The sequence below is a fragment of the Podarcis gaigeae genome, assembly GCF_964106915.1.
Source record: "Podarcis gaigeae genome assembly, chromosome: 13".
Lineage (NCBI taxonomy): Eukaryota > Metazoa > Chordata > Lepidosauria > Squamata > Lacertidae > Podarcis > Podarcis gaigeae.
Window position 1 is genome coordinate 11126298 of NC_139689.1, and position 17733 is coordinate 11144030.

At 46.7% G+C, this 17733-nt stretch overlaps 2 protein-coding genes across 2 annotated transcripts; both read left to right on the plus strand.

Moving 5' to 3' along the window:
• Positions 1 to 7338: 7338 nt before the first annotated feature.
• LOC310830760 (olfactory receptor 10G6-like) lies at positions 7339 to 8298 on the plus strand (the record flags this gene model as incomplete). The annotated part of the gene is made up of 1 exon (XM_083710600.1): positions 7339 to 8298. One exon carries the CDS (start codon positions 7339 to 7341, stop codon positions 8296 to 8298), a length of 960 nt encoding a protein of 319 aa, XP_083566726.1.
• A 2586-nt stretch (positions 8299 to 10884) lies between these two features.
• Positions 10885 to 11844, plus strand: LOC310830761 (olfactory receptor 10G6-like; the record flags this gene model as incomplete). Its single annotated transcript, XM_083710601.1, has 1 exon — positions 10885 to 11844. One exon carries the CDS (start codon positions 10885 to 10887, stop codon positions 11842 to 11844), a length of 960 nt encoding a protein of 319 aa, XP_083566727.1.
• Positions 11845 to 17733: the final 5889 nt, after the last annotated feature.

Genomic DNA, 17733 nt, shown 5'->3' on the forward strand with positions numbered 1-17733 from the left:
TTTTGACGGCACCTTGGGGCAATATACAGGTACGCCCATCTCCTTTAGCCTTGATCCACAAGTCGCCCCAATCAAGCTAAAGCCACGCCGGGTTCCCTTTGCTCTCAAGGCTAAGGTGGACGAACAACTAGACAAACTGATCGCCCAAGGAGTTTTGGAGCCGGTTGACCACGCCAAGTGGGAAACCCCCATCATCACGCCTGTCAAGCCAGATGGGTCGGTGAGAATCAGCACTGACTACAAGTGCACGATCAACAAGGCACTTCAGCAGCACGCTTATCCGGTTCCTGTTGTCCAACACCTGCTGCATTCCCTGGGTGAGGGTAAGGTCTTCGCTAAGCTGGATCTTGCCCAAGCCTATCAACAACTGCCCGTCGATGATGCCACTGCTGAAGCCCAGACGATCATCACCCACCGAGGGGCATTCCCATGCCACCGGTTGCAGTTCGGGGTGAGTGTGGCTCCTGGCATCTTCCAAAGCCTTATGGAGCGTCTCCTGCAAGGGCTTCCGGGCGTGGTACCATATTTTGATGACGTCTTGGTGTCCGCAGACTCACACCAGCAGCTGTTCGAGCGCCTCCGTGCCGTGCTGACCAAGTTCCAAGAGGCCGGGCTCAAGGTAAAGAGGGAGAAGTGCCAGATCGCCGTTCCACAGGTAGATTTCCTGGGCTATCTTATCGACGCCTCCGGCCTCCACCCGACCACATCCAAGATCCGCGCTATCCAGCAGGCCCCCATCCCAAAGAACAAGATGGAGTTGCAGGCATTCCTGGGGCTGCTGAACTTTTATAACATGTTCCTGCCCCACAAAGCCACAGTGGCTGAGCCTCTTCACCGACCCCTTAGCACAAAGACGCCTTGGGCCTGGGGTCATCGGGAGATGGCGGCCTTCAACGCGGTCAAGGCTCTCCTTTCATTGGACCGTGTGCTGGTACAGTACAGTGAATCCAGGCCGCTGGTCCTTGCCTGCGACGCCTCACCTTTTGGCATTGGCGCTGTCCTTAGTCACCATTTTCCAGATGGAAGAGAAGCACCGCTCGCCTACTTTTCCAGGATGCTATCTCCAACGGAACGGAATTACAGCCAGCTTGACAAGGAGGCACTGGCACTTGTGGCTGGAGTGAAGAGGTTCCATGAATACCTCTATGGGAGGACTTTTGACCTCATCACTGACCACAAGCCACTCCTGGGCCTCCTCGCCGGTGATCGTCCAACTCCACCGGTACTCTCGCCACGTATGCTGTGATGGACTGTTTTCCTGGCTGCCTACCACTACTGGCTCGTCCATCGCCCGGGGAAATCGATGGGCCATGCCAACGCCCTCAGCTGTTGCCCTCTTCCAGCATTTGTGGAAGACCCGGCTCCAGCTTCATTACTCCTTCTGATTGAGGATCTTCCGGCAGCACCTTGTATCGGCTGCCACTGTGGCCTCCCCGTCTGCCCAGGATCGCACCATCAGCCAGGTGCTCAACTGGGTGTGGAGGGCGTGGCCACAAGGGCCTTTTGCATCAGAGTTCCAGCCCTTCGCAACCAGACAACATGAACTCTCGGCTCATCGTGGCTGTCTGCTGTGGGGAGACCGCCTCATGATTCCCCAGGGACTTCGTCAGCACCTCCTGGAGGCTCTGCACGTTGGCCACCCGGGAATTGTCAAAATGAAGGCGTTGGCTCGGTGTTACGTCTGGTGGCCTAACATGGACGATGCCATCACTGCCTGGGTGTCCGCCTGTCAAGCGTGCCAAGAGTCGAGGCCTGCACCACCGGCAAGTAAGGGACACACCTGGGAGACGCCAAAGACACCCTGGTCGAGGGTGCACATCAATCTGGTTGGCCCCTTTCACGGCCGGACCTTTATGGTAGTGGTGGATGCCTATTCCAAATGGCTGGAGGTGGCCCTGATGCCCTCCACCACTACCGAGGCCGTTAACCGGGTGCTGTGAGGTCTGTTTGCAACGCATGGGTGTCCTGATGTCCTTGTCTCCGACAACGGACCGCAGTTCACGTCAGGCACATTTGAGCGGTATCTTTTGGGACTGGGCATCCGCCATGCCCTAATGGCACCCTTTCATCCATCCAGCAACGGGCAAGCAGGGAGAATGGTGCGCTCGGCAAAAGAGGCAGTGGCACGCCTGGACCGGGGAGACAGGCACGAGCGGGTCGCCAAATACTTGTTCGTGCAACACATCACCCCTCATACGGCCACAGGGCGGAGTCCTGCAGAACTGCTTATGGGCCGCCGCCTCAGGTCACCGCTCGACCGGCTGCACCCGGACTTTGCTGTGGCCAAACCCCCAGGCTGTGGCAACGCGCCACGGTCATTTGTCCCAGGAGACCAGGTCTTTGCCCGGAACTATGTGGGAGACATTCCTTGGGTGCCAGCCACAGTAGTGGGAGTCACTGGACCTCGCTCGTACCAGGTGGCACTCGAATATGGACGCTTGCGGCGCCGGCACATAGACCAGCTTAGGCGCAGGGTTGGGGACTTGGACACTACCGTGGTGCCCCCAACTGCGCTTGTGGCTCCAGAAGAGACACTTACAGATGGCGAGGCTCCACCTACACCTCCTTGGCAAACTGCCAGCGTGGAGCTGAACCAAGCCGCTTCAGAGGGTCTGCCAGACTTACCACAGACTCAGACCACTCCACTTGCGGAGGCTCCACCCACAGCAGCGGATCCAGGCGATTTGGTTTCAACGCCACCTAGGGTCGCACCACAGCCTCAGCAAGAACTGTGTGGCCCTCCAGACTTGGCTACCAGTCCCCGGCGGTCTGGCAGAGTTTCCAAGCGCCCAACTTATTTAAAGGACTATGTTGTTGGACATGTATCACTGTTGGTCTAAGTATGGGAAATGTAACCGATATGCTTTTGTGTCTAATTGAACCATTACGCGTAGTCCTGTATATAAGGAAACCATTACAATTGTAACTAACGCCTTATCTCGGTGGGAAGGGGTATTATGTAGTGAAGTTTCACCCTGGGCCAGCAGGGGGATACTGTAGATAGTTTTCACTCAGGTCTGTAGATAGTTTTCTTTTTTTTAATAATAATTTTTATTAAGGTTTTCCAAATTAAAACAAATTAAAACAAATTAACTCCAATTTATAAACTTTTTGCCAATAACCAGGACTTCCCCTCCCTACCCCCTCTTGTGTTCCAAATCTTCCAAATAAGCAATTAAATTCAACAAGTTCTTATCCCCAAATTACACTCATCATCAGTAACCCAATTTATCCACATTCCCATCCCCTAAGATCGATCTATTCCCTTCCACGAGTTCCCCCCTTTCAAATATAGTACAGATGGAAATAAAATAAATATGAGTAGTGATTTTACAACCTTTGGATTCCAACTTTCCCTCCCCTCTTTCCCCTTTGCGTTTCACCTATCCCTCTACTTCTAATATCTTCCTGGAGTTCCCACATTACACTATGTCCCTCAGGTTCTTTGCCAGTCTTTAATTACGAGTGTCCAATCATAGAAGGAGTCTATCAAAAAGAGGGGCCCATTTCTTCTATCCAGGTTTTTATATCCAGGAGTAAAAACTCCAATTTTGTTTCCATAAGCTTGTCAAACCTGGATGTCCCAAATGTTCCCTCTCCCAGTTCTGTCTAGTTCTTGTTGTTTCCTTGTTCTTGTCAATCATTCTCCTCCTTTTTGTTTCTCTGTTCTCCCACAGAAATGTTCTTTTTCCAAAAGTTTCTAGTGTCTCTGCAGAGGCTTGTTATTCAGGAGCAAAGCATTGCATCATGTTCCTTTCATTTTCCAACAAATAGTTCCATTGTTTCCTGTAGTGTATAGACCTCTGTAGACAAAATAATGTTCCATTCCTGGAGTTTCCCAGGAGATTAAAAGTTCCATTCAACTGTTCAAGTTTCCTGTCAAAAACACATGCAATATCCCTCAGCTCCTCTAGATGGATTACAGTAGCAAAGTTCCCTTCCAGAATCACATCCACCAGTCCAAGTAGCTTATTAGCCCATATTTGAAACAGTTTATGTTCAATTTATAACAAATGTAACCGGCAAAGTCCTCATAACAAAGTCTCTATTTTAATCTTCCTTTTTGACAGCTCTTTGACAGCTGTCAAAACCTCCATTGCTTTTCTCCAGGCAGTTTCACGAATCGCTCCAGGGATTCCGGGGGGGGGGGGGTTGCTTTTTTAAAAAAATTCCACTTTTCTCCTCCAGCTCAATCTTATAATTTTCCCTCGCGAAGTTGCTAATTCGGCGAAATAAGGTTACACTCGATCTTAGTTGTCCAGTCCTTTGTTTTGGCTCTTCTACAATTTAGGGGTGGGCTGACTTCCTTTTTTCCGCCTCCCCCGTTCGCTCCAAATTTTAAAAATTTATCCCTTTCTTTTTAGTCCATATTCCAATTACTCACGGGTTCTTCTTTAGATCCAAATTTTCAATAGAAGAAGTCAGCGCTCTCCGCCGGATGGCATGCGGCTGCGCTCGGCAGGGATAGCAGAGAACTCAAAGCACCACGCTTCTCCCCAGCACCCGATCCGTAGCCTTTAAAAAGGCTCCTTCACGAGTCGGGAGAGCGCTAATGGTGCCAGCCGAGTCTCCATGTCCACGGCCTCCTCTGGCCGTGGTTTTTAAGGGTCCCCGCATCGCCGGTGCGGTAGGACCCAGCCCCTGCCAAGCAGGCTCCCTCCGGAGCTCGGAGGGAGTCCGCCATTCGGCGATGGCGCTGACCCGGAAGTCCAAGGTCTGTAGATAGTTTTCACTCAGGTCCATGTCAGTTATTTTAGGCGGGAAACTCTGGGTTGTTGTTGCTACAATGTTGACAGCCGGCTGCCTATAAAAGCAGGCTGGCTGAGCTGTTTGTTGTTCAGTTCTGTCCAGCTTGCAAGTAAAGAGCTGCTCTGGAGAAATCGCTGTGTCGTCTGCTATGTTCGCCCACAACTTAACATAAATGACAATGGAATTTGTGGTTCTTTTGGGTCTGAGGCTGCATGGACTTGCTGGCTGGTATCACCTTCTGGGTCCATACTCCAGATATGTGTAGTGTTTGCTCCTTACCTTTTTCTTCTCCTGCATTCCCATGGGTGTCCCCCATTTCTGCACAAAGGGATCTGTTTCTTTGTGCTATGCTCCACTCCTCCTTTCTTCCCACCCAGTGCAGCCCTAACCTCTGCTTGCCCTTCAGAGCCAGTGTGTCACATGGTACTGGGCCTTGGCTGCAGCTGCCTCTCGTCCTTCTTGCCCACTGTCCAGCAGCTGCTACAATCTGCCCAAGGGAGGAGGATGGCAGTAGTGTCCATGAGGCAATGGAATGCTCCCTCACAGTAGCTACAGCAGCTCTTGTTCAGGACAAGCACCAGGTCATTTTCCTCCCAAAGCTTCACAGCAGCAGCCCTGGCAAAGGACATAGAGATATTCTGGGATCAAATCAGAAGCCAGGATGGTGGTTTTTTAAAAAAAAATTCTGGGACTGTCCCTGGAAAATTGGTACACTCAAAGGGTATGCATATGGATGGAACAATATTCCTTCTCCCAATAAGTGCTCAGAAGAACATCATTGCAAAGGGAATAATTGGACACAGGGTGGTTGCATCATGGAATTGATTATTTTGTATACTTCCAAATCACCCATGTTTTAATGAGGGCCTCTGAGTTTGCCATTAGCACCATTAACTCAAAACAACCCAGGTCTCACAGGCATAACTTCCCATCACTTGAGGAGTGCAATTTGACTAGAGAGCAGAGGGGAAAGGAGAAGTAGGAGATACACAGGGTATAAATATGGGGGGTGAGAATGAGAAAGTCAATTTCCTGGTATTTTCCTTGCAAACTAGAGTTGCCATTTCTTTCAGGTGGGTCCTTCCTTTGAACCTGACCAGCTATTTCAGAAGAATACGTTAGTTCTTGATAACATGGTAAAGCTTATTGTTGACAAAGTCGTACCTTCCTTAAAGCTGGGAAAGGGAATTTGGGGAGTGTCAGAGGGTAAAAGAAGAGTATTCAAATGCTAAAGTATATCAAGTAGAAATGTTATACTGATGATGGATAAAATCATGCAGATTGCATTTATAAAAAAACTTTCTAGATTTATTCCCATTGTTGTCTGCACCGAAATCTTCAGCTGATGGCTCTTGCAGCCTTGCTTTTACCCATACTGGGTGTGTACCATCACAGACTGGTTCATCTGTAGCCATAAGAGGAATCACAAATAACACCCATCCTGGGGAGCCACTCTTTCGTTCAATATTGCAGTCATCATTTGCTACTCCCCTGCTGGGGATAAAATTATGTAGTGAACAGTGATAGGATACGTACTGTCTGAGGAGTATTTCAACTAACGGTCACTTCATAGCGTAGTTTTCAAAATTAGGAAGTGTATGCTATTTTGATCTCCAGAATAGAATGAGACATTAGGTGGAAACTGCTATGCATCTTTTGCCTCCTTATGTATTATGGGTTGTATGCAGTGTTCATCATTGCATACAATGTTCATCATAATAATAAATTATTATTATTGGGAACCAGACAGGGGGCCTTCCCGGTAGTGGCACCCATCCTGTGGAATGCCCTCCCATCAGATGTCAAAGAGAAAAACAACTACCTGACATTTAGAAGACATCTGAAGTTCAGGGAAGTTTTTAATGTGTGACATTTTAATGTATTTTTAATCTTTGTTGGAAGCCACCCAGAGTGGCTGGGGAAACCCAGCCAGATGGGCGGGGTACAATTTATTATTATTATTATTATTATTATTATTATTATTATTATTATTAGCCCAGAATAGACCTGTTGTAAGTAATGGGTATGCTAATTTAGCAACATTCAGTGGTTCTATTCTGAGTAGAACTTAGTTGACTACGACCTTACAAATCCTAATTTTGCTGTGTTTTGAAGCATTAAGGCTTCTATGCAAGACCCACCATGGTAGAACAATGGGAGTATTGGAATGTATACAAGGAACTGTTTGTTTGTCTTTTTATCCCAAAGATTTGTGTGATGTATAAAGAACTACAGGTGAATAATTGGTTTCAAGACTTGTGAATTCCCATACCTTAGAGTAGTAGAGAACTGTATAGGTTAGGAAAATGCATTGATTTCAGTCCAGAAACACATTCTCTTCAGAGCAGCATGCAAATCAAGCGTATATAATTGCTGTATTAGAGGGGTTGTTAGACTACAAGTGTCCTAAAATGACATTTCTATATTTTTACCTCTAAACATTACCCAAAATAGTTCACTCTGGGGTAACGTCTCAGGATAAACTGGTCTGAGCTGACACATCCGGCCAAGAGATGCTGACTTGCTTGCCTTTCAATTTGTGACCATCGACGCCATGTATTTTGTTCTCCCATGACACGTACTGCCTGAATGGCGTGTGGAAACGTAACATCGGTCCTTGAACATTTTGAACTTCTAGGATTCCTGTACCCCAAAGACCTGAAGTCCATGTTGCTCATCTTCTTCTTCTTCATGTACATATTGTGTCTTTCCGGAAATGGCTTGATCCTCTTAGTGGTAGGACTGGAACCCCACTTGCACAAGCCTATGTACTGGTTCCTCTGCCACCTGTCCATCATAGACATATTGTTCTCCTCAGTGGTAGTGCCCAAGTTGATTGTTTGGCTGATGGGAGGGAATGGGGCCATCTCCTTTGCAGGGTGTGTAGCCCAGCTCTTTTTCTTCCACTTCCTGGGCTGCACAGAATGCTTCCTGTACACTGTGATGGCCTTTGATCGCTTCCTGGCCATCTGCAAACCACTACACTACAGCACCTTCATGAACCACCGTGTGTGCTTCTACTTTTCTGCTGGCATTGTGTTGGGAGGTGCTCTCCACTCTGCTCTAGAGACTTCTCTCACCTTCCATTTGCCATACGGACGGGGAAACCAGGTGAACTTCATTTTCTGCGACATCCCAGCTGTTCTGAAGCTGGCCTGCGTGGACACATCCCTCAATGAGATGGTGACTTTCATTGACGTGGGGTTGGTTGCCATGGCTTGCTTCCTCCTGATCCTGACATCTTACATTTATATCATTTGTGCCATCCTGAGAATTCCCACTGCCAAGGGGAGACACCGTGCCTTTTCCACTTGCACAGCCCATATCACCTTGGTGGTTATCTATTATGTGCCTACTGTTTACAACTACCTGAGGCCGGCGTCTCAGGAATCCTTTGACGGCATCATTGCCATGTTTTATGTAGCAGTGACCCCCTTTTTAAACCCTCTCATATACACACTGAGGAACAATGAGATGAAAGTGGGATTGAAGAAATTGTGCAGTACAAAATGGCAGGGTTCTAACAAGTTGGTTCGAGCGTGGTGCTGATAATGTCAAGGTTGCAGGTTCAATCCTCATAAGGGACAGTTGCATACTGCTGTGTTGCAGAGTATTGGACAAGATCAGGGTTTCCCAAGCTTGCATCTCCAGCTGTTTTTGAACTTGCTGATCCATGTCTGGGAAACCCTGAACAAGAATCATAGAATCATAGAATCATAGAGTTGGAAGAGACTACAAGGGCCATCGAGTCCAACCCCCTGACAAGCAGGAAACACCATCAGAGCACTCCTGACATATGGTTGTCAAGCCTCTGCTTAAAGACCTCCAAAGAAGGAGACTCCACCACACCTCTTGGCAGCAAATTCCACTGTCGAACATTCTTACTGTCGAACAATTCTTACTGTCAGGAAGTTCTTCCTAATGTTTAGGTGGAATCTTCTTTCTTGTAGTTTGGAACCATTGCTCCGTGTCCGCTTCTCTGGAGCAGCAGAAAACAACCTTTCTCCCTCCTCTATGTGACATCTTTTTATATATTTGAACATGGCTATCATATCACCCCTTAACCTCCTCTTCTCCAGGCTAAACATGCCCAGCTCCCTTAGCCGTTCCTCATAAGGCATCGTTTCCAGGCCTTTGACCATTTTGGTTGCCCTCCTCTGGACAATGAATTGGTTGTGGGAGCTGAAACAATGATGGAATAGGCTGGAACTTAGCCAACCAGTTCTGTGGGACCTGGGGTGACTGCCAGTGTTGTCTATGCTCAGTTTAAGGTGTGGGGTCATGTATTGGTTAGGGTGTTGGACTAACACTTGGGAAACCAGGTTCAAGTTCCCAGTCAGCTATGAAGCTCACTGGGTGACCTTGGCTCAGTCACCATCTCTCAGCCTAAGCAACCTCACAGGGTTGTTGAGAGGATAAAAGGGGGAGAAGAAGAGAATGTACTTCACCTTGAACTCCTTGGTTGAAAGGTAGGATTGAAAAGCAAAAATAATTAAATGATATATTTAAAAAACTATGTGGCTGTACTTTGAAGAATCCCCCTTGCATTCCCTTCTGAATTTCTCAGGATGTCTCCCATGTTCTAGGGTGTTTTGTAGTTGAAATAACTTTTGCTTTTCTGCACAATTCCTTACCTGCCCCTAAGAAAGAAGTTTGGTCCTCCTGAAATATGTTTTAGTTTAATATACATGTGTATAATTTTACTTACCTTTATTGTATAAGCATCTCCCTGATGACTATTCACATTCTTGGGTTGAAAAACTATTTTATTTTATTTTATTTTAAAAGATTTTGCTTTTCTGTTACATTAATACTAACAAATAAAAAATAAATTTATATTTTTAGTAAATATTTTGAGTCACACTTCTTCAGTAAAAAAATAAAGATTCATTCATCATAAATCATAGTTCTCAGGATTAGACATATTTGCATTGATGCCAATGTTATATTCATAGTGTATTGCTGAAGTGCACTATGTAATGTTTTCAGATACTAATTTTCTCTAATAAACTGTTTTGAAAAAATATAAAGGGTTAAAATAAAGCATGGACTGGAAATGGGGTAGATAAAACACGAACATAAGAACATGTGGCTAACACCTCAAAATCCAACTTTCTCCAATTTACTCCAAAATTGGGCCAAAGTTTTACAGCATTTTGCAGCTATTCAGTTTTGGGGGCTCTGCAAAACATGAAGTTTGCACTGCTAATTCTGCAAAACAGTTGCAAAACTTTGGCCCAGATTAGGAGTAAATTGAACAAGGTTGGATTTCAAGCACTGTTAATAAGGTACCCGAGTTTGATGTATCATTTACTCTGTTCTTTGGGAGGTTTGGAGGAAATTCCAAATTTGGGGGGTTCATAATTAACACAGCTTGTTCTCAGGCTTCTGGTGAAATATATTTGAGTAATGTACTGGCTGGATTGGCCACATCTAGCATAAATATCAAAATCCTGGCCATGTGCATTTGCCTGATCAATGGGACAGTTCTTCTGCTTGCTGAACATCAGGTGCTAGGTCAAGTCATTGAACTCAGGAATTTAGGATTAGGGGACATAGTGGGAAGTGGGGTAAAGAGTGGTTTCACACACACACAAACACACACATGCCCCATCACACCTTACATATACCAACCACATAATGTATCCACCATCACCACTTATGCTGCCTAGTAAGTCACATAACTAAACACAAGGTTCCATTATGGAATGATTCCCATGGTTCCCACAAATGAATCAACATTTTAATGAGGCCCTCTGGAGTTTCAGCTTTTATTAACTCAAGAGCACTCCAATGGCCAGGGCTTGGTAACCTAAGAGACACAAAATAAGAAGAGAGCAGAGAGGGAACAAAAAGAAGATTATAAAGATGGGTAATCAGAACAAGAGGGGTAGATGCATAATACAAGAACATATTAGGACTCTCTTGCCATTTATATCATGTGGCAATAAAAGACTGGCACATTAAAGGAGTTGTTAGACATAACTGAAATTTGCATCCACCCACTGATGGAAGATCTAGGTGAAAACTAGCCTGAGCTGACACATCCCACCAAGAGATGCTGACTTTGGTTTTCCTTCAATTTGTGACCATTATCACCATCCGTTCTGTTCTGCTAAGATGAGTGCTGCCTAAATGGAGTGTGGAAATGTAACATCAGTGTTTGAACATTTTGAACTTGTGGGATTCATATATCCCAAAGAGCTAAAGTTCCCGTTGCTCACCTTCTTTTCCCTCATGTATATATTATCTCTTTCTGGAAATGGCTTGATCCTTCTAGTGGTAGCCCTGGAACCTCATTTGCACAAGCCTATGTACTGGTTCCTCTGCCATCTGTCTGTGTTGGATATGATGATCTGCTCAGTGGTGGTGCCCAAGATGATTTTTTGGCTGATAGAGGGCAATGGGGTCATCTCCATCACAGGTTGTGTGTCCCAGCTCTTCCTCTTTCACTTCCTGGGCTGCACAGAATGCTTCTTGTACACCGTGATGGCCTTTGATCGCTTCCTAGCCATCTGCAAACCACTCCACTATGGCACCATCATGAACCATCAGGTTTGCTTCAACTTATCTCTTGGCATCTGGTTTGGAGGCTGCCTGCACTCTATGGTACATACCTACCTCACCTTCCATTTGCCATATGGACGGGGGAACCAGGTGAACTACGTCTTCTGTGACATCCCAGCTGTGCTGAAGCTGGCCTGTGGAGACACATCCTTCCATGAGCTGGTGACTTTTGTTGACATTGGGATTGTGTCTTTGGTTTCCTTCCTCCTGATCCTCACATCCTACATGTATATCATTTCTGCCATCCTGAGGATTCCCACTGCTACAGGGAGACACCGTGCCTTCTCCACCTGCACAGCCCATATCACTTTGGTGGTGATATTCTATGTCCCTGTGGTTTACAACTACCTGCGTCCACCATCTCAGGAATCCCTTGATGGGACCATTGCTGTGTTCTACACAGCGGTGACACCATTCTTAAACCCTCTCATATACACTCTGAGGAACAATGAGATGAAAGTTGGTGTGAAGAAATTGTGCAGTAGGAAACCACAGCACTCCCTTAACCATGTGAGATCATCTTCTTGAAAACATTATATATTGAGAAATCCTTGCAGTCCAATTGTTAAGTAGATATGGGTATTTTAGGAATAACTAGAGACAACAAATAATCTGAACATGGAACATTTCCCTGATCTCTACTCTCTCCTTTTACCTGTTGTAAATAGAAATCTCAAACCTAAAAATATTCTTTGTCTAAACTATTCATCTGTTGGCTTTTTGTATTGTGAGAAGATGGAACTGGGGGAAATCTAATATGAGCTAAGCAACTTCTGGTTCAGGATGAATCATTCCTAAGTGATTAGGAGGAAAATATTTCTGACTGGTCCAAAGGTGGCTGGATAGAACTAAGCAATCAAAGTGCAATAGCACATAATAGCCCTGAGATCTATGGATGATGGGCAGTATATAAATTTAATTTTGTTGTGGTGGTGGTTGTTAACAACAACAACAACAACAGCTATTGAAAGAGACCAATGAAATTTGAAGGGGAAACATACATGCCAGAGCCATTAAGAGAGAGAGAGAATCTGTTGGTCTTTATAAGTTAATGTTAAAAGCTTTTGAGCCAAAATGGGTCAGCTGGAGTGCCTGGTTGTCATTGAGAGCATAGATGCAGTGGAACTAATGGAAACCTGCTACAGTGGAGTAAACCACTGGGACCTGGTTATTTTCAAATACTAACTGTGAAGCAGGGGTAACCAATGGGGCATTCTCCATAAGTTGTTGGACTACAATTCCCACTCCATTGTCTTTTGAGACAACAACTCAAAACCACCACAACAGAAAATGTAGTGATAGACACCATCATAGAGTTTAAGGTTGTTCGTGGCTACTAGTCATGATGGTTTCATTTCCTCCAGTATCACAGGCAGAATGCCTTTGCAAGCAACTCAGTAGGGAATCTCAGCTGGAGAGGCTGATGTTGTTTCTCAGCTGGTAACTGGAGGATTCAATTGTACAAGATGCAGGGTGCTCGTTCCTAAGTATCTTCTGCCCTTGAAGTGAAAGGAATCACAGCATCTATTTCTTCCCCAGCATATTTCATGATTGAATGTTTCATTTTAATGGCACTTGTCTTCATTTTAGTCTCCTCAAATGAATTGCCCTGGAGTGTTGTCATGTTGAAATGTTTGTGTCAATCATTCCAATATAACACTCCTGGATCCAACCACAGTGGCATCCATGTCCCAAAGATTTCAGTGGAATATGTTTAACTCTCTTATGTTGAAACTAATTGGGTTGAAATGTTTGATTGACCGGGCCCAGTCTGGAGAGTCGCTTTAACAGATGTATGTAAATGTATATTTATATTTACTTATTTGGGGAATATCTAACTTGCTCTCTATTCAAGAGACTCATAAAGAGATGAGAGAAAATAGAAAGCAAGTGCAATTTCAGTCCAAAGTCTGGCCAAATATCATACAATAGAATATCAAAACCTTGTACAAAATGCATATCAAACACAATACAAATAAAACCTCAAATTAATATACAATATTAAAATCAAATACAGCATAAAGGAATCTTAAATAAATATACAAAGTGTATAGAAAATAAATAAAAACGGGGCACCAAACAGAACTCAAAGATGACGACAACCACCTCAAAACAGTATACAGAATAAAAATCAAATACAATACAAAATATTACTAACCAAATTTTTTAAAAAGTGGTAAATCAGTGTGTGTGTGTGAGAGAGAGAGAGAGAGAGAGAGAGAGAGAGAGAGATTTGTTCCTATATAGAGAAAAATGCAAAGCTATCATCACATTTTAGTTTATGTGGCTGCATATAGGTACCTGTGGTGGGATAATGAGCTGCTTGTGCTTAAAAGGCTTGGTCCCTCAGAGTTTGCTCAGCGTAGCAAAGCTCTGCCTTGAGCGGAGCCCTTTGGCATGGCTCCGTCAGTCGCTGGTAGAATCCGACAGTGGGCGTCTGCGGAAACGTTTCCAACATAAAAGCTGTTTAACGGAAACGCGTTTCCTGGATTCTCTGCGTGACAGTTTCCGGCGCGGGGTGGGGGTTCCTAAAGGGGGTCTTGATACCTCCTCACTGTTCTCACTGGAAGTATCCCAGAGCCTCCCCTCCGACTCCCTTTCCTTTGGAGCTCCTGCTCCCCCCCCCCTACTGGTTCCCTCTTCTGCTGCAGAGTCTCTCCTATTCTCCTGGAGCCTTTCCGCCACCTGCTCTTCCGATGGCAGTTCCCTGACATCCACCTCCCCCCCAGGACCCCCTTCACCCCCTCCCGCCTCCTCTCCTACTGGCGGTGAGGATGGAAAGCCCCGGAAGGAACTCTCCTCGTCATCAGAGGATTCAAACACTTCTAGCCACAGCCTTCCGTCTCTTTCCCCGTCTTCCTCTTCTTCGTCGGAGTCTGCTTCCTCCTCCACCCCTGACTCTGGGAACCCTTCAAACTCCCCTTCCTCATCGGTGGTCCCGAAGTGTTCCCTCCTAAATCGTGCCACGGGCTGCGGTTTTCTCGGGAAACGCCGATGAAACGTTTCTATTAAAACCTCGTCATTGACTTCCTCTGCCGGTACCCACGTGTTTTCTGACTCTTCCTCCCACTCCCATTCTACCAAGTATTCCACCTGATTCCCCTTCCACCTGGAATCAATGATTCCTGCCACTTCCATGTTGCGCTCTCTCTCTTCTATGACGGGTGTTTGGGTGACCTCCCTCTCACGTCCCCCCCACTCACGTCTCTCTCGGTACGGCGACAGTAATGACCTGTGAAATACTGGGTGCAATTTCATGTGACTGGGCAATCTGAGTTTGAATGCTACTGGGTTGACCTGTTGTATGACCTCAAAGGGTCCCAACCGTTTGGGTCTCAATTTCTTACACCCTCCCTTGAACGGCAGTCCTTGGGTGGATAGCCACACCCGGTTTCCCACCCTTATGGTTTCACCTTCCCTCCTATTTCTGTCTGCTTGCTTCTTATATTCTTCTTTGGCTTTCTCCAAGTTGAGTTGGAGCTGACGGTGGATCGCTTCCATCTCTTCAACAAAATGTTCCGCCGCCGGTACACTCCACCTCTCCCCTACTTCTCCTGGAAATGCCCTGGGATGACACCCATAATTTGCCAGAAAGGGACTCATCCCTGTGGACACGTTCTCCGCGTTGTTGTAGGCAAATTCTGCCAGAGGTAACTTATCTACCCAATCATTTTCTCTGTCCTTTACATAACACCTCAGGTATTGTTGCAAAACCCCGTTTGCCCTTTCTGCCTGCCCATTTGTTTCTGGGTGTCTGGTGGTGGAAAAATTTACCTCCACGTGCAGCAAGCTCATTAGCTTGCTCCAGAACCTGGAAGTAAATTGTTTCCCTCTGTCGCTGACCACCCTCAAGGGGGCGCCATGCAACCTGAAAATATGCTTTACAAACAACTTTGCGGTTTCTTCCGCTGTGACTGCATGTGAACAGGCTATAAAATGGCACATCTTAGTTAATAGATCTACCACCACCATGACAGCTGTTTTTCCTTTGGATTTTGGTAGATCTGTCATAAAATCTATGGATACCATCTCCCATGGTCTTTCTGGTGTGGGTAAGGGTTCTAATAGCCCCGCTGGTGCCAGCCTCTCTCCGTTTGCTCTGTGGCACCTGTCGCATCCCCGGACATACTCCCGCACGTCTTCCCTCACCTTGGGCCACCAAAACTCCCTGGTAACCAACCACATGGTTTTGTGCTGCCCGAAGTGCCCCGCCATGGGGCTGTCGTGTAACTGTTTGAGCACTCGCCCTCTTAGTTCCCCATCTGGTATGTAGAGTGCCCCTTTGTAATACAGCTTTCCGTTCTTTTCCTCAAAACCTGTGTTCTCCCCTGTTCCCCTGAGTTCCCTGAGCTTTTCTTGGGCGTATTCATCGTTCTCGGTACCCTCCACCAGTTCTCTTTGCCCCACCAATGCCGCCCCACAAACCCAGTGGTCCTCGGGGATGATATGTCTTTCCTCCGCCGCTCCCTCCCCCTCCAAGTACTCAGGTTTTCGGGAGAGAGCGTCCGCCCTGACGTTCTCTGGCCCTGGCACGTAGCGAAATTCAAAATTGAACTTGGAGAACTCTTGCGCCCATCTTACTTGTCTCTGGTTCAGTACTTGGGCCGTTCTCCAGTATTCTAAATTTTTGTGGTCTGTCCGCACTTGGACCTTGTGTTGCGCCCCAATCAGCAGGTGTCGCCATCTCCAGAACGCTTCATGGATGGCGAGTAATTCTCTGTCGTACACGGTATAGTTCCTCTCGGACTTGTTCAACTTCCGCGAGAAGAAGGCACACGGTCTCCATTCTGACGTATCCTTTCCCGGCTGTAGGAGCACGGCACCCACCGCTCTGTCTGACGCGTCAGTCTCCACTCTCATCGGCTGCTGCAGATCCATGTGTAAGAGTTGTTCTTCCGAAGCAAACGCCTTCTTTAAACTTTCGAATGCTCGCTGCGCTTCTTCTGTCCAGACAAATTTCTTCTTACTGCTGAGACAATCCGTGATGGGGGCCGTTAAGTGGGCAAAGTTCTTGATGAACTTCCGATAGAAGTTTCCGAAACCCAAGAACCTTTGCACGTCTTTCTTAGTTTTCGGTGGTTTCCATTCCAGTACCGCTTGAACCTTGCTAGGATCCATGGCCAACCCCTTGTCTGACAACCGGTACCCCAGGAATTCCACCTCTCTGGTGTGAAACTGACACTTCTCCAGTTTCACCCACTGCTGGTTTTCTTGCAGTTTGCTCAGTACCTCTCGTACATCTCGCACATGCTGCTCCTCATTCTCTGAGTACACTAGTACGTCATCTAAGAACGCTGCGCAGTTCTTGTAAAGCAATGGTCCTAGGACGTGATTCATGAACGATTGAAAAACGGCTGACCCCCCTGGAGGCCGAAGGGCATAACGAGGTATTCAAAGGCCCCTAAAGGGGTGAACATAGTGGTTTTCCACTCGTCTCCCTTTCTCATACGTATCAGATTGTACGCCCCCCTTAGGTCCAGTTTGGTAAAAATTTTTCCCTTTCCTCACCCGGGTCAGAATGTCATCGATTCTGGGCATGGGGAAAGCCACTGGTTCGGACACGGCATTTAGGGCCCTGAAGTCTACGACCAATCTCGGTTTATCTGTATTTTTTTTGTCCACAAAGAACACTGGGCTACCCCCCACCACTCGTGACTCTCTGATGAACCCACGCTTGAGGTTCTTGTCTATAAACTCCCTTAACTCCTGCATCTCCCTGTCTGACATTGCATACAGCTTGCCCACTGGCAATTGTGCTCCTGGGAGTAAGTTGATTTGACAGTCAAAGGGTCTGTGTGGGGGTAGTTTATCTGCTTCCCTTTCGCTGAAGACGTTAGCCAAGTCGGCGTATTGTCGTGGTACCCTCCCTTGGTCTGTTACTTCCATCCTTGCTAGCGTGGCCTGGGTGCCTACTTGGCTTTCCCTTTCCGTGCAATGTGCCAGGCAATGCGCTGACCCAAAGGAAACCACTCTCTGGTGCCATCCCACTAGCGGATCATGCAGCGCTAGCCAGCTCATCCCCAAAGTAATGGGCGCTCCTCCCAAGGTGGCTATATTAAACGCTATCAGTTCTGTGTGCCTTGCCACCCTCATCATCATGGGGACAGTCTGCTGGTTAACTTCTCCTCCCAACAGCACCCTCCCATCAATCGTGGTCACCTGCAGAGGGTTATTTAAGGGGATAGTCTGTATCTGGTGTGCGGCTGCAAACTCCTTACTCATAAAGTTGCAGGAGCTGCCTGAGTCCAATAGCGCCTTAACCTTTAGTGGGTGTCCGTTTGCCAGCTCTATCAACACCTCTATTACAAAAGCTGGTCTCGGTGGTTCCGGCGTGGGCACATTCACTGTTCCTTGGCCTGGCTGCTGTGCCCCGATGGAGGCAGCCAGGCGTTGGCTTTTACTTGCTCCTTAGCTCCC